Raw genomic sequence first — 21,928 nt, 5'->3', positions numbered from 1 at the left:
TTATTCAACAACAACAAAAAAACCAAAACCAAAAACAAACAAACAAAAAAAAAAACGTGCTGAACACATATGTGTAGAGTCTGAGGATGCAGCCGCAGGCAAGATTGTCCCTGGAGGAGCTGGGAGCGAGGTGTCCACAAACAAATGAGAAAATGCCCCGCTCAGGAGGAGCACTGAGGGCCCTGGGACACAGCGATACGGGGTGGGGGCGAGTTGCTGCTTCCGTGAGAACACTCTCTGTGGGTGTCACACGTCCATGGCATCCATGGTGGTCCTCGGTTTTCAAGGCCAGCAATATCTACAACCTACAGACTCAGTCCTAAGGGGCTTGACCAGTGACCTGTGAACCCAGCTGGGTGTCTTCCCTAAGTCAGGGTTCTCCAGAGAAACGGAAACAGGATGAGCAGGATCAAGTATCTACCCTTCAGTCAGTGGACTGATCGTCCAGGGACAGACACACTGACACAGCTACCTCTCGCTAGAGGTTGTGAAGAGTTAGTTCATGGGACTGTAGAGTCTGAGACGTCCCAGGGAATCTAGTGATTTCCTCCCGCCCCCCCCCCTTCCTCCATGAATCTGAGGTCTCTGTTTCGAGTTTAGTTCAGTCACTCTTGGTCTTCAGATATCACACAGAAAATTCCTCATTTTAATCTGCCTGCCATCCTGGGTAGGCTGACAAAATCTTATGCATCCACTCCTCATTGTTAGAAGACAAATTCTTTGTCTAGTGTGTCCACGCTGTATATGCTACTCCCCTGTTAATCACTTAGGAACCATCTCAGGTATCAGAAGGACAGTCCAGTATCACAGCGCTGGTGTTCCTGTAACCCTTATTTCACCTGCTGAGAGTGTTGCCAGGTATAAAAAGGCAAACTCATTTCAAAGACCTTCCTCTGAGAAAACAGCGCATCTGTCTCTTCAGGGACACCTCCAACACCCTGGTGTCTCCACTACAACCTAGGTTCTCCTTCACAGCTTCATGGGTTGCCCATTCAAGGCCTCCATGGAGGAAATCTGTCCCTGCCACACACTGCCTGGTCTTCCAGGCTCTTCTCTGGCACCTGGTGCAAGCCTGCATGATGCTATAAAGCTGCATGGGTGCTCTTTCCATGGTTTAGGGAACTGTTTCCCCAGGTTTAGTCGTGTGGGCAGTCAGAGGCCTCTGCAGCTGTGGTAACAGGGCCCAGCTCCCTCACAGGGGAGCAGAACTTGGTCTCACAGGCCTGCAGAACGCAGGAGTTATGGAGGCAAGCCAGCAGAGTTGGGCTGAGTGCCACCTGAGATGGGGACAGTCAGAAACTCCTACTTCAAGACACATCTGCTGCCTACTGTGCAGAGTGGCCTGCGTCTAGTCCCAGCTTGGGGCTGGGGAGAGGCACCCCCACTTCTCCTCACCTCACTTCATCCTCTTCTCCCACCTGCACACCCCAGTAGCCCCTGTGACACCCCACAAACCCAATCATGGTTTGGTCCACAGCCACATCCATGTTTATTCGGAGTCTGGGTCCCAGTCTGTGACACTTCTTTGCCCTTTGGTTTGCCACCTCATGGGGGGAACCTGAGCAGAGTCCCTCATCCACCTCTCCTCAGTCAACCCCATGTCCCACACCCCTTCCAGCACTCAGAGTTCATTAGCATTTCCAGGACCAGTTCTTTAAGCAGGAGGCATAACACCCCTCCCCTACCACAGGGCAGGCCTCCAGGTGGGATTCAGAGAGGAGGGAAAAATGATGCTCCCATCTCAAGTCAGGGTCTGGAGTTCAGCAAGAGGGGGTTCTGGCCTTGGAAGAGGCCCAGCAGCCCACTGTCTGGGACTGGCTCCTTAATGATCTTCTGGATCTGTAGGTAGAGGAGGTCTGGGTCAGAAGTCAAGAACTGCCCATCTCCCTGGTCCTCCTGGCAGCCTTCCCCCAGCCAACCTCTCTCCTAGAAAGTTTTCCTGGGGGCTGGAGAGATGGCTCAGCCATTAAGAGCATTTTCTGTTCTTGCAGAGGACCTGGGCTCAGTTCCCACCATCCACACAGCCACTCCAGGTCCAAGGGATCCGATGCCCTGTACTGGACTCTTTGGGCACTGCACATGTGGTACACAAGACGTATATACGGGCAAAGCATCCGCATACATAAAGTAAAATAATGTTTTAAAACAAGTCTTCCTGGGCTAGGCATGGAGGCGAATGCACGCCTTTAATCCTAGCACTTGGGAGGCAGAGGCTGCCATATCTCTGAATCTGAAGCCAGTTAGAGTTCCAGATCAGCCATGGTTACATAGTAAGTCTTGTCTTTAAAAAAAAAAAAAGAAAGAAAGAAAGAAAGAAAGAAAGAAAGAAAGAAAGAAAGAAAGAAAGAAAGAAAGAAAGAAAGAAAGAAAGAAAGAAAAAGAGGGCCAGGGAGATGGCTCAGAGGTTAAGAGCACTGGCTGCTCTTCCAGAGGACCTGAGTTCAATTCCCAGCACCCACATGGTGGCTCACAGCCATCTGTAATGAGATCTGGCGCCCTCTTCTGGCCTGTAGTCATACATGCCGACAGAACACTGAATACATAATAAATAAATCTTAAAAAAATAATAAAGAAAGGAAAAAGAAAAGTTTCCCTGGGAATGGGCTGGGGAGAATGCTCAGTGTATAGAGCATGTGTACGAAGACCCAAGTTCAGATGGCCAGAACCCACATAAAAGCTGGCTGGGCAGAGCCCACTGTGATTCCAGCCTCTGAAGGCAGAGACAGAGGAGCCCCAGAGAAGCTGGCTGGAGAGACTAGCCACATCCTCCAGCTCCAGGTTCCACAGAGAGAACCTGCCTTCATGTAAAGGTGGAAGAGCAATCAAGGAAGATTCTAGACACCAACCTCAGGCTCCACATGAGTGTACACACACATGCTCACCACACACGTGCTCACGTACACCCACTCTACACACAAGCACTCAAAGACGGAAGGAAAAAAACGGTGTTCCTTTTCACCTGCTTCTCACCGCCCCTGCCTGGCTGAGCTAATCACCCGCCATCTTGGGCTGCTCGGTTGCCCTGGACCACTAATGACGGACGGCGCTGTCTTAGGGCCTTTTGCTCACACCTTCCCTTCTTCACTTCTCATCTTCCCCGTCATTCCTTTAAGCCCTCGGCTCCCACACAGGCCCAAACTGTGACCATGAACTCTCAACTCATTCACACAAGTCCCTCTTGGTTGAACACAGAGTAACCAACCACCTTACCTTCATCAGTTCATCTCCAGACAACTAAACCAAAAACGTGAATCCCGCATCGCCACTTCCTCATCCCAGTTAAGTCCCACAAATGATTCTAGGGGGCCCGGGGGACCTCCTAGCTGGTCATACATCTGTTCTGCACTACCTAATGTAATATTGCCATTTCAGCCTGCCCTGCACTGGGTGTTTTCCAGAAGCCCAAAGAAATAATATTTCTCAGTAAGGCATAATGGTGCATAGCTGTAATCCTAGTGCTCAGAAGGCTGAGGCAGGAAATTGCCGTGAGTTTGAGGCCAGCCTGGGCTACTTATTCGGGCTGAGCTAGGGCAACCAGGAGCTTTATTAGGCAATGACCAAATTTACAATGTAATTGTAACCACCAACTATCTCAAAGGGGCAAAACGAAAACAAAAACAATTAAAAAACAACAAAACAAATGAACAGAAAGGGCCAGCAAGGTGGCCCAGTGAATGAGGCACTTGTCTTCAAGCCTGACCTGCGTTCTATCCTGGGAACCAACATGGGTGAAGCCAAGAGCTGACGTCCTCAAGGTGAACTTGACCTCGATCTCTATGCTGTGGTGCTCTCTCGATCTCTCTCCCTCTCTCACACACATACCCCCCCACACACACACTCACACTAAAATGTAAATAAAATAGGAAGCCCTGTACAGAGTTCTAAAAGAGAGACAGAGAGAGAGAGAGAGAGAGAGAGAGAGAGAGAGAGAGAGAGAGAGAGAGAGAGAGAGAGAAAGCTGGGCACAGCGGGACTGTAATCCCAGCACTTGGGAGGCAGAGATTCAAAGGACAGAAGTTTAAAGTCACCCCTGACTACACAGCGTGTCCAAGGCCATCGTGGCACACAGGAGACCCTTTATCAAAAAGGAGGGATCCTTCTATTCACAGAAGCCCAAAGGGCCCAATACCTCCTTGAACTGGGGGTGGGCAGCGTCCCTCACAAGCTGCAGAATGAGCGATTCGCTGGTGGAGAGGAAAGCTCCACTCTGCCTCATGCGGGCCAGCGCCACCAGCCGGTCCACCTGGCTACAGGAGAGAGGGGGAGAGCGGGCAGGCGTCCGTGCTGCGGGGTGCCTGGCACACACGGAGGGCCACCCCCACAGAGACCCTCTCACCTGCGAGAAGAGCAGGCGTCCACCACCACGTGGACCTGCAGTCCCCGGTCCAGGAGGTCCAGGGCCGTGTTCTAAGGGCAGACAGGTCCAGGTCCAGACCCAGAGCACAAACAGGGATCCCTCCCAGCGAGGGACTGGGGAGCCCCAGCCAGAACTGGGGACTTGGAATGAGGATGAGGAGGCTCAGCCAGGGCCCCAGGGCAGGAAGGAGGACCAGGAGGTGAGGACAGGCAGGGTCTCACCAAGATGCAGACTTGGGTCTCAATGCCACAGAGCAGCACGGACTGCAGCTGGCGCCGGCCATCCAGCTCCTTCTGTAAGGTGGGCACCATGCTGAAGCATGTCTTACTCACTGGCCGAATGCCCTGAGCACCCAGCTCGGGCACTGTGGGGCCCAGGCCTTGTGGGTACTGCTCCGTCAGCAAGACAGGGACATCCAACAGCCGGGCCACCTACATGGGAAAAGAAACACGGGACTGGATTCCTGGGGTCTGGGGGAGGAGGGCTAGGGTCTGGATTCCCGGGTCTGGGGGAGGAGGGCTTGGGCCTGAAGCCCCGGGTCTTGAAAAGAGCATAGTTTGTGGTACCTTTAGCATTCGAGCGGCCACCGACACAATCTGTGGGAAGTAGGCTATGCTGGGACGAAACTTCTCCTGAAGGTCGCATAGGAACAGGATGGAGGACTCTGGGACGATCCGGCCCAGGCTAGCCCTGGCTGCGGCCATTTCCTAGGGGTGGACAGAGGGACAGTAGGCAGGGTCAGGTGGGGACTGTGGGGATTCAAGGGAAGTCTTTAGTACATGCGTACTTTTGACATGTGCACGACCATGTGAAGAACCGAACCCTCAGACCCACGGGAAATGGGTAAAGCCTTCACCGGGTAGGCTCAGAGGGATGGGCAAGTCTTCTTCAGGTCTGAGTGTGAATATTGACGACGTGTGCAGGAAATGTCCACAGTAGCCTTGTTCCCCAGCTCCTGAAGACTGCCCCCTACAGAGACCGCTCTACGACCGCTAAACCTGCCCCCTTGTTTCTCTGTATGTAATAACTGCTGCCCTGTTCAACTGTGTATAATAACTACACTGAGGCTACAGGGCGGGGTGTGTGTACGTGTGTGTGTGTGTGTGTGTGTGTGTGTGTGTGTGTGTGCTGGGGCTTCTTCAGTAGGTACTGCACACGCCGTCCACCTAACCTCAGTTTTCATGAGCTTGTGTCCCTCTGTCTGTCTTTTCTTCATGCCCTTGCGGCCCCAGTACAGGCAGCCACTGGAGCGTTGCACAATGCAGCAGGTGACGAGGCTCAGGGACTCATCCTGGGTTCACACACTTGGTTCTGTGGTCCCTGCAGGCCTGCTCCCACCTCCAGGCCTAAGACTTGCTCCCTCCCTCCCTTCCTTCCTCCCTCCCTCCCTCCCTCCATCCCTTCCTTTCTTTTCTCCCTCCCTCCCTCCTCCTCTGTTTACAGGTGAGGCTACTTCCCCAGGAAGGGGTCTCTGAGGGCAGGTATCTGCCTCCACCCCAGAGTCACCCTCCACAACCCCCTCTCCCCGCGGCCTCCTTCTGGCACAAAGGTTGTACAGTCCCAACAAGTACTTTTCTCACTTTCTACCTGTCACTAGTGGAGCGCATTCAGGCCTCCACTCCTGGGGAAACTGAGGCCTGAGCAGTAAGGTGACTTGCCCAGGGGCATACAGATCTGGAACACTATCTTTGAAATGAAAAAGAGCCATGGAGTCCTGCTATGTAGCCTAGGACGGCCTTAAACTTACAATCCTTGGCATGAGCCTCCTGAGTTCTGGGCTAACAAGCATGTGGTATCATGTCAGGCTCTTTTAGAGCCTTAAAGCCTGGCTTCTCCAGAAAGGCCAAGAGTTCCTTGCCAGCCTCAGTTTACCCAAGTATAAAACACTGTTGCTGAGGGCGATGGTGGCACATGTCTTTAATCCCAGCACTCAGGAGGTAGAGGCAGGCGGATCTCTGTGGGTTCGAGGCCAGCCTGGTCTACAGAGCAAGATCCAGGACAGGCAGAGTTACACAAAAGCAACCCACTGCTGCTGAATCTCCTTCTGGGACTTGGAAAGACACCCACACAATGGCATATTAGCCAGTCACAGAAACTAAACCCAATAGGCATCACAACTCTGGTGAACCCCAAAATACGATATTCAGTGTAAAAGGTCCATAATAAAGGCCATGTGACATGTGAGTCTACTCACAGGGAATGTCCTGAATGACCCATGACTGAAATTTCAGCACTCAGGAGGCTGAAGCCAGGGGGCATCACTGAGTGTTCAAGGCCAGCCTGGGACCAAAGAGAGAGTTCCAGGCCAACCAGGAATATGGAATAAGACCTTGTCTTAAAACGCCAATGAAGGAGCTGGAGAGATGGCTCGGCAGTTAAGAGCACTGGCTGCTCTCACAGAGGACCTGGGTTGGATTCCCAGCACCTATGTGGCCACTCCCAACCATCTGTATCTCCAGTTCCAGGGCACTCAACGACCTCTTCTGGCCTCTGCAGACACCAGGCACAGACGTCGTGTACTGACATACATGCAGATAAACCACCCATACACAGAAAATAAAGTAATAATTTCGAAAATAAAAAACAAAGGCTATTAAACAATACAAAATTTAAAAAATTTTAAAAATAAAATTTAAACGTAAATGCGCAGGGGGAACATTCATGTGTGTGCCCATGACCATTGACCTAGGTAGGTACCGAGCATTTTCATCACTGTGAGTAGAAATCCTGCATCAACAGTCACCTCAAGCCCCTCCCTTCCCATCCCCTGGCTGGCCGAGTCTGTGGCTTCGCCTGTCCTGGCCATTTCTTTTTGTATCTGTGCGTGTGTTGGGGGAGAGGGGATGTGAGCATACACGTGACTGATTGTGGAAGCCAGAGGACAACCTCTGATGATCCTCGGGTGCCGTCCTCTTTGTTATGTGTGTGTGTGTGTGTGTGTGTGTGTGTGTGTGTGTGTGTGTGCGCGCTCATGCATGACTGTGTGTTTGCGCGCATGTGCGGCCGCAGCAGGATGTCCAAGATCTTCCTCTATTGCCCTTCGCTTTATTGCCTCAGACAAGGTCTCTACTAAACCAGATTCTCTCTGCCCTCCACTGCTGGGGCCACAAGCACATGCAACCATGCCCAGCCTTTTATATCAATGTGGGGATTCGAACCCACAACGGCTTTCTACATGGTGTTCATGCCTGTCCGGCACGCACTCTGAAGGAGTCATCTCCCCAACAAGTGGGTAAATTTGTTTTATAGGTATTTCCCCACAATTTAAAAGAGAAAGGGGGGCTGGAGAGATGGCTCAGTGGTTAAGAGCACTGACAGCTCTTCCAGAGGACCCGGGTTCAATTCCCAGCACCCACATGGCAGCTCAACAACTGTCTGTGACTCCAAGATCTGGAATGTATGCAGGCAAAACGCCAGTGCATATAAAATAAAATAAAATGTTTAATTATTTAAAAAAAACAAAAAAACAAAACAAAGCAGAGAAAGAACACACAAGTCTGGTGAAGCCACCTGCCCAGTAACACTTTTACAAGAGAGAAACCTGCGTGCCGAAAGGGCCTGATCACGCTTCCGGGCTTCCCCCACGTGGTGTCTGTACACCCACGGGGTCTGAGGTTTCACAAGCCGTGGCACGTGTCAGCCAGTGTTCCCAGGAGGCTGTGTTGCTGCTGGGTCCTCAAACTGCTCTGTAACTGGGGTTCCCACTGGGCTTTCTCTACAGCTCTTTCCACTGTCTGTGTGCAGACCTGTTTGTATTCATTCACCATGTATCCATTCAGTGGGATATGGGGACCCAGGGACCCAGCAGAGGGGGTGTGGACCCAGCAGGAGACCCAGCAGAGGTGGGGACCCAGCAGAGGGGGGACCCAGCAGAGGGGACCCTGCAGAGGGGACCCAGCAGAGGAAGTGTGGACCCAGCAGAGAAGGTGGGGACCCAGCAGAGGAGGTGGGGACCCAGCAGAGGGGACCCAGCAGAGGAGGTGGGGACCCAGCAGAGGGGGTGGGGACCCAGCAGAAGGGACCCAGCAGAGGGGGTGGGGACCCAGCAGAGGGGGTGGGGACCCAGCAGAGGGGTTGGGGACCCAGCAGAGGGGACCCAGCAGAGGAGGTGGGGACCCAACAGAGGGGACACAGAGGGAGGTGGGGACCCATCAGAAGGGGGTACAGAGAGGGATTGCTGAGCAACAGACATTTTTTAAGCTATGTGGTAAGGACCCAGATATTTGTTTTTACAAAAACTCAGGCCAGGTGTGGCGGTATAGGCCTTTGATTCCAGCGTCACATGGCATAGACAGGCAGATCCCTGTGAGTTCGAGACCAGCCTGGTCTACAGAGTGAGTTCCAGGACAGCTAGGGCTACATAGGGAGACCTTGTATCAAAACAAACAAACAAACAAACAAACAAACAAACAAAAAACCTCTAGGGTCTGGGGCCGTAGCTCAGCTGGTGGAGTGCTTGCCTAACATACACAAAACCCTGTGCTCCATCCCCAAACGTGCACACCCTGGGCATGGTGGCACAGGCCTGCATCCTGGTACTAGGGAGATGGAGGCAGGAGATGAGAAGACTTATATCATCAATTACATATTGAGTTCGAGGCCAGCCTGGGCACCACGAGACCTGGTCTCACCTGCCCCACAATCCATCAATGTGTCTATCATAAGAAACACATTCTCGCCAGGCCTGGTGGTGCACATCTTCAATGCCAGCATTGGAGAGCCAGAGGCAGGTGGATCTCTGAATTGGAGGCCAGCCTGGGCTCTATGAGACCTGGTCTCATCCGCCCATCAATCTATCAATGTGCCTGTCCTAAGAAATGTTCCCATGGGGCTAGAGAGGTGAGGACCCAGGTTTGGTTCCTAGCACCAACATCAAGGCGACTTAAAACCTCCTGTAACTCCGGCTCTAGGAGATCTAATGCCCTCTGCCTCCATGCTGAGCATAAAATCCATGCAGGCACACACGCATAAATAAAAGCTGTAAGTAAATCTTAAAAAGAAATACATTCTGTTTGTGTGTGTGCACGTGTGCAGAGGCCAGAGGTCAGTGTCCGTACGGTGTTTTCCTCTATTGCCGTCTGCCTTATTTTTTTTTGAGACAGGGTCTCTCGTTGAAGCTGGAGCTTATAGACTCATAGTCGGGCTGGCCAATGAGCTCCAGGGGTCACCTCTTTGTACTCTGTTTCCTTTGCCCCAACCCTGGAGTCACAGATGCACACTGACTGCTACCTGGCTTTCAGCATGAGTACTGGGGATTCGAACTCAGGTCCTCACGCTGTGTGCAGGCCCCTTCCCGACGGAGCCATCTCCCGGTCTCAGGTAATACAGCCTATCTGTAAAATCTGTCCATTTTAATAAGGTGGGTTTTTGTGTCATGGGCCTGTCAACCTAACTACTTCTTGGGAGGCTGAGACAGGAGGATCCAAAGCTCAAGTCTAGCCTGGCCAACCTAGAGAGATTTATGTCTTAAAAAAAAAAGTAAAAAGAAGGCTGGGGCATGTGGTTCAGTCTACAGTGACTGCTTAGCATGTGGGGAGGCTGAAGTTCAACCAGATGTGGGCGTGGACACCTGTAATCCCCGTTTCCCCCAGAAGACCGCAACGGTGACCCCTATCTCGGCCACACCACCACAGGCTGGTTTCAATAACAGAGGGCCTTATGCAAATCTTCAACTTATTCTACACCGAACACCTGTTACACGTTGCACAATCTTATTTATTAATTTATTTAAAAGGCAAAAGGTCTCACTAGGTACCCCTGGCTGGCTTCCAAGGCTTGGCTCAGTCTCCTGGCAAGCTCAGGTCTCCCGAGTGCTGCTGGCATTACAAGCGTGTGTCACCATGCCCAGAACCTTTATTCCAATTTTATACTACCTTCTATTTCATTAAAAGAAAAAAAAAAAAAAGTGCGGGCCAGCTGGGTATGACAGGAAGTGGGACCCGGGGTGAGAGCTTGGGACAGAAAATGACCAATCTGAGAGAGGGAATGAGTTGCGGAGGGCGGGTAAGAAGGGGGTGTGTGTCTGGATGGAGATGGATTTGAGGACATTGAGGAGGTTCTGGAAGGAGCCCTCGGTGAGGGAAGCCTGTCCTAGGCTGAGGTGAGTGACCTCCTGCTGAGGGGTTGGGGTGAGGCTGTTTAATTCGGCAAGCGGCAACTGGACACTACTACTGGGACCCAGATTTCCAGGCTGTGTGGCCCTGAGTGAGTTTCACTCCCTCTCTGGGCATCCATTTCTTCCTGGAAGAAATGAGGATGGGAGTCGCCCTCTCCCGGGGTCTGATAGGAAACTCTGCTCTGGAGAGGGTTCGAGTCCCTGCCTGGCGGTCCATTCGGACACCAACTGGAGTCGGATACCCCGCAAGGCTTCCGTTTCCCGGTCTGCAGGGAGGGGTGGTCGGACTTACCCGGTGGTACCAGGTTCGAGTCCAGCCAGCCCCTCCAACAGGTGCCTTCTGCTCACTTTCGCCACGGGACCCTCCCGGTTTCCGGACTGGGTCACCGTTTGGCCGGCCTTGGACACGTGGTCCGCGCCCCTTACGTGTCTGCCCCTCCCTCCCGAGCAGGCCAATCCGTCCCGAGCCTCTGCTGCACCCTGTGAGGGGCGGGGCGGCGAAGGCGTGTCATCACGAGAGTCTGATTGGTCCGCAGGAGCGCGGTGGGGCGGGAAGAGGGCGCCTCGGACCAATGGGGAGCCGACAAGGGCGTGAGTGGCGGCCGGGGCAGGGAGCGGAGTCTAACTGGGAATGTGGGTGGAGACTGCCAGGTTGGCCCTGCCAGAGAGCTTCGCTTTAGGCCCTGTCCTGGCTCGTGGGAGATCTGGGGTTCCAACCGGCTCTCCTAGCTAAAGGTGGTAGTCATCCTAACTCTGGGGAGGCTGAGGCAAGAGGATTGCCAGTTCAAGACCACTGTGGGGCTGCATAGTGAGAGCCTGTCACACACACACACACACACACACACACACACACACACACACACACACACAAAAAAAAAAATTTTACCTGCAGGGGCCAGCGAGATGGCTCAGCCGGTTAGGGCAATTGACGCTAAGTCTGGAGACCTGATCTCTGGGACTCTTACGTTGGAAAAAGAGAAATGAGTCCTGCAAGTTGTCTTTTGACCTCCGCAGGCCTGATGTGGCACACGAACACGTGCAAAGACAGACAGACAGACAGACACACACACCACAAAATTAATAGCTGGTGATACAGAATAAATAAATAGATGAAAAAATTAAATAAATGCAAATGGAAACCCAGATAGTATCTCCCTTTTCTGACCTCTTCCTTGCCCCCTGCTCATTCCACTGCATGCACCTCCGGATTCCGTGGACGACCTCCACCCAGAAGCCAGCCATCCCTGCTTCCTGGAGTCATCTGGGCTTCAATTTCCCCTAAATTGATGCTGGACCTTGAGCAAAGAGGAAGCTCTGGGTGGTGTGAGCCTGGAGGTGCTGGCACCCCTCTCAGAGACTGGACCTGTCTATCAACCACCAGCAACCCCCTCCCCCAGTCTCCTTCTAAAGGCCCTCGACATTAATGGCTGAGGTTGACTCTGCGCCTCGCCTGGCCTTGCTAAAGAGCCTTTTGTCCCCTTAATTGGCTATCTCCGGGAGCGTTTCTCTGCCTCCGCACCCACGCGCCCCTGTTTTATATCCCAGGTCCAACTATGTGTTAATTGGGCACATGGTAGATGTCCAGAGATCCCCCTCCCTCTCTGCCTGCACTTTGTCTTTCTATATCAGCCCCTCAACCAGCAAGCCACAGAGTCCAGACTCAACTGGTGAGATAGGGACAGATGTGTGGTGGTTTGAAAGATAATGGCCCCCATAGGGAGCGGTATTACCAGGAGGTGTGGCTTTGTTGGAGTGGGCGTGGTCTTGTTGGAGGAAGTGTGTCACTGGAGGGGTGGGCTTTGAGGTCTCCTATGCTCAAGCCATGCCCAATGTCACAGTTGCTTCTGCTGCCTGTGGATCCAGATATAGAACTCTCAGCTCCTTCTCTAGCACCCTGTCTGACTGGACGCTGCCAAGATGATAATGGACTAAACCTCTGAAACTGTAAGCCATGCCCAGTTAAATATTTTCCTCTTTAAGAGTTGCCATGGGGGCTGGAGAGATGGCTCAGAGGTTAAGAGCACTGACTGCTCTTCCAGAGGTCCTGAGTTCAATTCCCAGCAACCACATGGTGGCTCACAACCATCTATAATGAGATCTGGTGCCATCTTCTGGCCTGCAGGGACACATGCAGACAGAACACTGTATATATAATAAAAAAAAAAAAAGTGACTCTTAAAAAAAATTTATTTATAAGAAAAAAAAAGAGTTGCCATGGTCGTGGTGTCTCTTCACAGCAATAGAAACCCTGAGACACAGAGTTAGGGCTCGCTCACACTCCCAAGTGTGACCTCTCCTTCTACAATGCCAGCCCTCCAGTCCGCCTGACCCCATCCCCTTGCAGGCATGAGAGGTGTGTTCTGATCTGTGTGTCTACTTCAGAGAACCAAGCCATGCATCCTTGGGCCCGTGCAGTCCCTGAAAGTCTCTCAACTGAGCCCTGAGATCTGTGTGCCTATGTCAGTGGGGGCTTTTGCTTATAAGCCATGGGTCTGCAGCCCGGGCACACAGCCCTGGTCCCCCAAGTGGAGACTTAACCATTGGAGGTTCCCACACAACCGTATTCAGTGGGTAGATGGCAGGAGGCCCCAAGGTTAGGGTCCAGCACCACCCAATGTGTTTTTATTGTGTACCTACTGTATGCCAGACCCCAGAACCCATCACTGAGCAAAGCTAATGAGAGCCCAAGTCTCTATCTCTGGGGGTTAGCCAGAGGGGGAAAAATGGCCCAAATAGCCGGGTGTGGTGACACACACCTTTAATCCCAGCACTTGGGAGGCAGAGGCAGGTAGATCTCTGAGTTCAAGGCCAGCCTGGTCTACAGAGCGAGTTCCAGGACAGCCAGGGCTGCACAGAGAAACAATGTCTTGAAAAAAGAAACAACATCAACAATAACAACAAAAACCAGCCCAAATAAATATGTCACAGAACATGGCTATAATTTCAGCACTTGGACACCTGAGACAGGAGGACTGTTTGGAGTATGACGCCAGCCTAGGCTACACAACAAGACCCTGCTTCAATCAAAACAGTGAAGTAAACAATAAAAAAGAAAACCACGGTGTAGATGCCCCTCAAAAAGAAGATGGAGGTGGGGAGTGATCACAGTAAAAACCCGACCCAGGCATCAGGCTGGATGTCCAGCTGAAGAAATGTCCAGGCCCCACAGGTAGTGAGTAAATATGATCCTTAGGGGCTTGAGTTCAGGGATGTTTCTCTTTCTTTACTATTGTCCAGAGGTGATGATTAGCTCCTTCCTGACCCTCCTGCCTCTGCCTCCTAAGGGCTGAAATTGTGGGTGTGGGCCACTATGCCCGACTAAGAGCCCATTTTCCTTACCAGCTGTCAATCGCCCTTGTTGATGATGGCGATGGTGAGGATGAAGGTGATGATAAAGGTAGTTATGGTGATGACAGTGGTGGCAATTGGTGCATAGAATTTGGGGGGGGGCAGAGAGAGAAACACCTGCTTCCCCCCTTCCCAAATAGGGCTCCAGAGAAAGATTGAGTAGCAATTTCACAGAGACTCAACTTAGCGAGTCAGCGAGATTATGGGATCTATTTATAGAGCAGAGGGAGGGATTACTTCCAGGACCTGGGGTGATCCCAAAACAGCCTCCCCATCACCAAATCTCACCCCAGCATGAATGAGGACTTCCCCATTGCTGTATACACGAGCTGTCTGTCCCCTTCACTTTACCTTCCATAGGCATACCCCGTCATCTCCTGAGACCACAGACGTGCAACTAAGAAGGAAGCTCCCAAACAGCGGACGACTGCTCTTCCGTGTATAATCCAGATAGTTTGGTTACTTTGTATCTTTGGACTGTTGCACCTGGTCTCTCCCTCTCCCCTCCCCTCCCTGTTGTTGTTGGTATTTTACTCTTTTGGGGGGCCCACCACCCAGCTCCCAAATAAATCACACATGGAGGCTTGTTATTACTTATGAATGCCCAGCCTTAGCTTGCCTTAGTTTCTAGCCAGCTTTCCATTTTTTTTTTATTTTTATTTTTTTTGGTTTTTCGAGACAAGGTTTCTCTGTGTAGCTTTGCGCCTTTCCCGGAACTCACCCTGTAGCTCAGGCTGGCCTCGAACTCACCGAGATCCACCTGCCTCTGCCTCCCAAGTGCTGGTATTAAAGGCATGTGCCACCACCACCTGGTGAGCTTTCCTTATCTTAAATTAACCCGTCTACCTTTTGCCTCTGGGCTTTTCCTTTTCTATTCCTATATATCTTTCTTTGTTTCTGACTCCGTGGCTAGCTGTGTCGCTGAGTGGCTAGCCCCTGAAGTCCTCCTCCTTCTCTGGCTGCTAGATTTCTCCTTTTCCTCACAGATTTCTCCTTCTATATATTCTCTCTATCTGCCTATCCTTTCTCCTGCCTTGCTATTGGTCATTCATTTCTTTTTTTCTTTCTTTTTTTTTTTTTTAAAGATTTATTTATTTATTTATTTATTACATATACAGCATGTATGACTGCAGGTCAGAAGAGGGCACCAGATCTTTACAGATGGTTGTGAGCCACCATGTGGGTGCTGGGAATCAAACTCAGGACCTCTGGAAGAACAGTCAGTTCTTAACAGCTCTTAACCTCTGAGCCATCTCTCCAGCCCCCATTCATTTCTTTATTAGACCATCTGGTGTTCTAGACAGGCACAGTAACACAGCTTCACAGAGTTAAATAAATGCAACATAAACAAAAGTAACACACTTTAAAATAATATTCTACTACATTTCCCCTTTTTTGTCTAAATAAAAGTGAAAGGGTTTTAACTTAAACATAGTAAGACTATATACAATCACAATTATCAAGTAAGGATTATATTCATGATATTCTGTCCATCTGTAGTTAGCATATTTAGAGAAAATAATGCATTGTCTATCCTATCTTAGTGAATCCAAAATTTTACACCTAATTTACTTTCTATCATAACTCAGGAAAACTGCAACTATAATTATCTAGTCTTCAACTCCATCAAAGACCCAGAAGGATGTAGTATTATCTAACAACAGAGACTGCCTGGACAGTCACCCAAGTTCCTCTGCAACACTGGGGCATCCATCTTCAGCCTACAGGCCTAGAGTATCTGGCAGACTTTTCTATGAAGCAGGAATTTTGAAAGACTGTCCTGCCTTGTTTTGGCAAAGTTTAACAGTCTTTTTTCCTGTGTGTCCTGCATGTCCAGTCTGCACAGCACATTGTCAGCAGTCAAAGGCAAGAACAGTTCCTTGGCCCAGGGGCTAGCCTTGCCACAGTGAATGCAAACTCCATAAGGAGTTTCTTCAACGCCCATCATCTCTGACATAAATTGGTGCTGCTAGAAGCAAATGTGTCTAATTGTCATGAAAAGCCCTAAGTAAACAAAACTTTTTTTTTTTTTTTTTTGGTTTTTCGAGACAGGGTTTCTCCTCTGTGTAGCTTTGGAGCCTGTCCTGGATCTCTCTCTGTAGACCAGGCTGGCCTCGAACTCACAGAGATCTGCCTACCTCTGCCTCCCGAGTGCTGGGATTAAAGGCGTGCGCCGCCGCCGCCGCCGCCGCCGCCGCCGCCGCCGCCGCCGCCACCACCACCCGGCAACAAAACATTTTAAATGCCATATTCTATAGGTATTTGAAGTATTTGAAGACCATCTATCTAAAATATATGTATTTAATCTAGAAAACATATGTAACATATCTACAAATTTGATTGTTATGAATGACTAACTACTGACCTATGTTTCTTGATTATCCTGTATAGTTCATAATAATAACTTTCAAAAGCTAGAACTTCATCCTACATTTCCAAATGAACTGCATAGGCACAATAGCCCAAACAAAAATAGAAACATACATATAATACATTGTAACAAAAGCAACCTTAGCATGTTATCAATACACAAAAATCCTTTAACAAGTATAGAAACACATATACAGTGTAACAAAAATAACTTTAAATTTGTATCAATATACTATATTCCCTTAAATGATAACAAACATCTATAACCCACTAAATAACCAAAAACCACCCACACACCCAGGTGTTTTAGACAGGTACAGTAACACAGCTTCACAGAGTTAAACAAATGCAACATAAACAAAAGTAACACACATTAAAATAATATTTTTTTTCAAGACAGGGTTTCTCTGTGTAGTTTTGGTGCCTGTCCTGGATCCAGCGCTGTAGACCAGGCTGGCCTCAAACTCATAGAGATCCGCCTGTCTCTGCCTCCCGAGTGCTGGGATTAAAGGCATGCGCCACCACCCGGCTTAAAATAATATTCTACTACACCTCCCACTCTCCTCACATGACTCTGGGTCATGTCCACTCTGGACTCTCCTAGATGTCCCTGTCCCTGGCTATGCTCTCTCGAATGTCAATAATAAACTTTCTCCTCCACCATACCTAGGAGTGGTCATGTCCTTTCCTTTCCTTTTTATTTCCTTTTTCATATAGTGGTGATGATGGTGATGATGGTGGTGATGATGATGTTGATGATGGTGATGATGGTGATAATGGTGGTGATGGGTGATGGTGATGATAGTGTTGATGATGGTGATGATGATGTTGATGATGGTGGTGATGATGATGGTGGTGATGATGGTGATGATGGTGGTGATTATGATGTTGATGGTGATGATGGTGGTGATGATGATGGTGGTGATGATGGTGATGATGGTGGTGATGATGATGTTGATGGTGGTGATGATGATGTTGATGGTGATGATGGTGATGGTAGTGATGATGATGATAATGGTGGTGATGATGGTGATGATGATGGTGGTGGTGATGATTAGAGTGATCATTCTAATATTGGTGGTGATGGTGGTGATAGAGGATAGTACCTACAGTAGTGTGAGTACTACTTACCATGAGTCAGATGTAGTACTAAGCACTTTAATATTTATTTATAATGAGTTAGTGCTCCCTCACATGGGTACCAATTCATTAAGCTCCCCACCAGTCCAGAAGTAAGGGGCTTAACTAAGGACCTACTCTTCTGTAGATCGGTAGCTGTCCCTGCCAGCCCAGAATCTTCCCTCAGGAAATCTTTTCTTTTTTAAAAAGATTTATTTATTATGTATACAGTCTTCTGCCAGCACGCCAGAAGATGGAGCCAGATTTCATTACAGATGGTTGTGAGTCACCATGTGGTTGCTGGGAATTGAACTCAGGACCTCTGGAAGAGCAGCCAGTGCTCTTAACGTCTGAGCCATCTCTCAGGGAATCTTTGACCCAAGTTTGAGTAAATGGCAGCCCAGTACCCCAAGCCCTCCTTCCCTCAGAATGCCCATCCCGGCCTACACTATCATCTTCTCCTATCGGCCAAGAGGAAAACAGGTTTCCTGAGCAGCCCAGAGCTGATCTCTTAATCCCAAGGCACCCTCAACAACCTCTCAGGCTCTTTGAATGTTCCCCTCACTCCTGTCCTTGGGGACACAGGGTACCTTTTGCAGGTTCTTGGCCTCAACAGTTTAAAAAAAAAAATTAAAACAGACTCAGAGAGGCACTTGCCCGGGCAGTGGTGGTGCACGCCTTTAGTCCCAGCACTCGGGAGGCAGAAGCAGGCGGATCTCTGTGAGTTCAAGGCCAGCCTGGGCAACAGAGTGAGTTCCAGGAAAGGTGCAAAGCTACACAGAGAAACCCTGTCTCGAAAAAACCAAAAAAAAAGAAAACTATATTGGAGATCTGAGCAGCTACTGAGAAGAAACAGATGGAAAAGGAAACAAGGATTTTTTTAGAAAGCTGAGCAATGGAAGTCTGTGCATCGCTACATGGTGGTGAGCGGGTTCTTGGGCGTATAAGTACGTATTTTATCAAGAGGATTATTCTGTTTTGCTTTGTTTGAAACAGGGTCTCGTGTATCCCAGGATGACCTCCAATTCTCTACATATTGGAGGATAACCTTGAACTCTTGACCTTCCTGCTTCTGCTCCTGCCTCCCAAGTTCTGGGATTACAGGTATGAGCCACACGGAACCCAGGGCCTTGTGCATGCTACATAAAAAGTTAATAGATGCTGGAGAGATGGCTCAGCAGTTAAGAGCACTGGCTGTCCTTCCAGAGGACCTGGGTTTAATTCCCAGCAGCCACATGGCAGCTCACAAGTGTCTGTTACTCCATTTCCAGGGGATCTGGCACCCTCCTTACACAGACATACATGCAGACAAAATACCAATGCACATAAAATAAAAATAAATTATTTAAAAAATAAAAAGTCAATAAAAAGTTAAAAGTAATTGAAGGGGGAGCACTACATGGCTCAGCAGACAAAAGCGATTGCCACAAACTCTGACCTGAGTTCAATCCCCACGACCTACTTAAAGGTGGAAGGAGAGCATCAACTTCATAGAGCTGTCCTCTGAACTCCACACATGCACCCACCCGTACACAATAATAATAATAACTAATTTTTTTTAAAGGAAGAGTTCTTTGCCCTAGAATTCTAGGCATACCTGTGCTGGGCTCTGCCTCTGCTCCCCAGGGTTCCAGGCCTCCCACATACAAGCCTTTAGGGCAGCCCAGGTAGCAAAAAGCACTTTCCCATGAGCTCTGCCTCAACCTAAAATATCTAGGTCAGAAGTGGCTATCCTCAGCATTTTCCCACACAATACTTCATCCGATCCCCAGGTTCCCCTCAGGCCCTGCTCCCTTGGGGATCACCCTGCATCTCTGTTATGAATTTTTTGTCATCTTATTATGAAACATTTCAAACTTGCAGAAAAGTTCAAACTATCATCTGATGGAATGGGTCTCAAAAAAAAAAAAAAAATGGGTCCCAGAGCCAGGCATGAGGATCGGTAGTTCAAGGTCATCCTTAGCTACATATTGAGTTCCAGGCCAGCCTGAGCTACATGAGATTCTGTCCAAAAGAAAGACAGAGAGAGAGAGAGAGAGAGAGAGAGAGACAGAGAGAGAGAGAGAGACAGAGAGAGAAAGAAAGAGAGAGAGAGAGAGGGAGAAAGAGAGAGAGCGCTAGGCCATTATCAACAGCAGCAGCAGCAGCAGCAGCTCAGCTTCACCTGGGAACTTGCTAGGAATGTGAATTATCAGTCCTTACCCCAGACCTACAAAGCCAGAAGTTGGGGTACCAGCCAGGACCCTATGTCTTCTGATGTATGCCCAGGTCTTGTCCGTGGCAGGGGGTGCTGGGGACTCAGCTCCAGGCTGCCTCCTGCTGCGGCCTGAGTTTTTCTCTGAGACTTCCACTCGGTAAGCTGGGATGCTGGACTCTGCAACAGAAACGAATTTCAGGAAGAGTCGGTAGGAAACAAAGTCAGAGTTTATTGGGAGGAGAATTTTAACAGAGATTTACGCATAGATGTTAAAAGAAAGAGGAGTTTTGGGAAAGGATAGTCTTCATCCAAGTGTGGGTGTGGGCTTTTCAAAAGAACCCAGCCTAAGTGTCTTTCTTTTTCTTTCTTTTTTCCTTCCTTCCTTCCTTCCTTCCTTCCTTCCTTCCTTCCTTCCATTTTATGAGACAGAGTTTCACGATTCTGGTGGTTTTTGAGACAGGATCTCACATCCTGCCTCCACTTCTCAGGTGCTGGGATTACAGTCTATGCGATCACATCTGGTTTGTTTGTTTGTTTGTTTGTTTGTTTGTTTGTTTGTGGTAATAAGGGTAGAACCCAAGCCTTCATGAATCCTAGGTAAGCACTGTGCCAACAGAGCTACTTCCCAGAACTGTTCAATTTATTTATTTGTGTGTGTGTGTGTGTGTGTGTGTGTGTGTGTGTGTGCGCGCGCGCGCGCGCGCGCGTGTGCGCGCATGTGTGAGCACTTGTGGACATGCCATAGCCTGTATGTGGGGATCACAGGATGATTTTTGGATATTGATTCTGTCCTGCCATTTGTACCCTGGGGATTGAACTCAGATAATCAGGCATGGTAGCAAATGCCTGGACCTGCCGAGCCATCTCGACAGCCCCTCCAAATCTGTCTGTAAAATGTATTTATATGTGACTATGTGTGTGCCTGCATTAGTTTACGCAGACCACTGGAAAGACCAGGTGAGACATCACAACACCTGGAAGTTGAGTCACGGGTGACTATGAGCCATCATGTGAGTGCTGGGAACTGAACTCTCCTGAAAGAACAGTACGTGATCTAACCACTGATCCACCCTTCTAGCCTCCCACTACCTTTCTTTAATGACAAGGCTGGCCTGGAGCTTGCTGTGTAGCTGAGAAAGCCTTTGAATGTCTGATCCTCCCGCCTTTATCTGCGGAGTTCTGGGATGACAGGCGTGGACCATCATGCTGGGTGTTACTCAGAGCTGGGGAGTCCAGCCCAGTGGTGGTGGTTTAAACGAGCTATCCCCCATAGTGTCAGACTTTTGAACGCTTGTTCTCCGGCTGATGGTGGCACTGTTTGGGAGGTTTAGGAGGTATGGCCTTGTTAGAGGAAGTCCATCGCTAGAGGCGAGCTCTGAGAGTTTAAAGACGCTCAGGTTTCTAGTTCACTCTACCTTCGTGCTCACACTGAAGGATGTCAGGGCTCAGCTCCTGCTCCAGCTGCCATGTGTGCTGCTCACGGCCTCCGATCTGCCGTCATGGACTATTATCCTGGAAGCCAAAGTAACCTTTTCTTCCATAAATTGTCTTAGTCTGGAGGCTTAATCACCATAGCACACAGGGCTTTATACACTCTAGGCAAGCACTCCACCACTGAGCGACACACTCAGCCTAACCCCCCCCCCCCCCCCCCCCCCCCCCCCCCCGCAGGGTTTCTCTGTGCAGCCCTGGCTGTCCTGCAACTTGATCTGTAGACCAGGCTGGCCTCAAACTCACAGAGATCCACCTGCCTCTGCCTCTCAAGTGCCAGGAAAGCTCCTACTTTTTGATAAGTCCCCCCCAGGCTGACCTTGAACTTGTAATCCTCTTCCCCATTAATTGAAATCCCCAGATTGGGGGAGGGGGAGAAAAAGCCTCGAAGCCTGGTGTATCACACACCTATAATCTCAACACTCAAGAGATGGAGGCAGGAAGCTCGGGAGCTTAAGGACAGCATCAGCTACACAGTGAGTGTGAGGCCAGCCTAGGATACGTGAGGCCCTGTTTAAAGAGCGAGAGAGAAAACACGCATATGTGTGTGCTCATACACAGACACACAAATAAAATAAAAGTAATTCTTTTTTCAAAGAGGGGAGGGCAGCTAGAGAGACGGCTCACCGTTAAGAGCAGTTACTGCTCTTTCATGATGATGGGAAAGTCGATGGAACTGGAAAACATATTAAACAGAGTAATTCTGGCTCGGGAAATCGAACGCTGCAAGTTCTTTCTCAGACGTGGATTCTGGCTTTCGATTTTTATATACGTGTGTTGTGTGGGAATGAGTGTGGGTGGAGGCCAGGAAACTAGAAAGAGACCCAGGAGGAGGAGATGAGGTAAGGGAGGAGACCGGGAGGGAAGCAGAGCACCTGTGATGTGGAAGGGTACAGTGGGGGAGAGGCAGGAAGACCGGGTGGAGAGGAAC

The 21,928-nt window shown here is 49.8% G+C and overlaps 1 protein-coding gene across 1 annotated transcript; it reads right to left on the bottom strand.

The window, feature by feature from the left end:
* Positions 1-1,465: 1,465 nt before the first annotated feature.
* On the bottom strand, positions 1,466-10,962 carry LOC131901353 (isochorismatase domain-containing protein 2A). Its single transcript, XM_059252532.1, has 6 exons — positions 10,765-10,962; positions 4,924-5,064; positions 4,579-4,788; positions 4,337-4,407; positions 4,130-4,247; positions 1,466-1,839 (listed from the first exon to the last, which is right to left on the bottom strand). Exons 2-6 carry the CDS (start codon positions 5,059-5,061, stop codon positions 1,747-1,749), a joined length of 630 nt encoding a protein of 209 aa, XP_059108515.1. The 5' UTR covers positions 5,062-5,064; positions 10,765-10,962; the 3' UTR covers positions 1,466-1,746.
* Positions 10,963-21,928: the final 10,966 nt, after the last annotated feature.

This window comes from Peromyscus eremicus, unplaced genomic scaffold, assembly GCF_949786415.1.
Source record: "Peromyscus eremicus unplaced genomic scaffold, PerEre_H2_v1 PerEre#2#unplaced_72, whole genome shotgun sequence".
NCBI classification, from domain to species: domain Eukaryota; kingdom Metazoa; phylum Chordata; class Mammalia; order Rodentia; family Cricetidae; genus Peromyscus; species Peromyscus eremicus.
Note: the sequence above shows the minus strand (reverse complement) of the source record. Positions and strands in the feature narration are given on the sequence as shown.

Excerpts from the sequence above, each read along its gene's own strand:
- LOC131901353 (XM_059252532.1), bottom strand. The coding sequence starts at position 5,061 with ATGGCCGCAGCCAGGGCTAGCCTGGGCCGGATCGTCCCAGAGTCCTCC. Across the intron at positions 4,789-4,923 it reads TGGCCGCTCGAATGCTAAAG|GTGGCCCGGCTGTTGGATGT; the intron begins GTACCACAAACT and ends TTTCCCATGTAG. Across the intron at positions 4,248-4,336 it reads GACGCCTGCTCTTCTCGCAG|CCAGGTGGACCGGCTGGTGG; the intron begins GTGAGAGGGTCT and ends TCTCTCCTGTAG.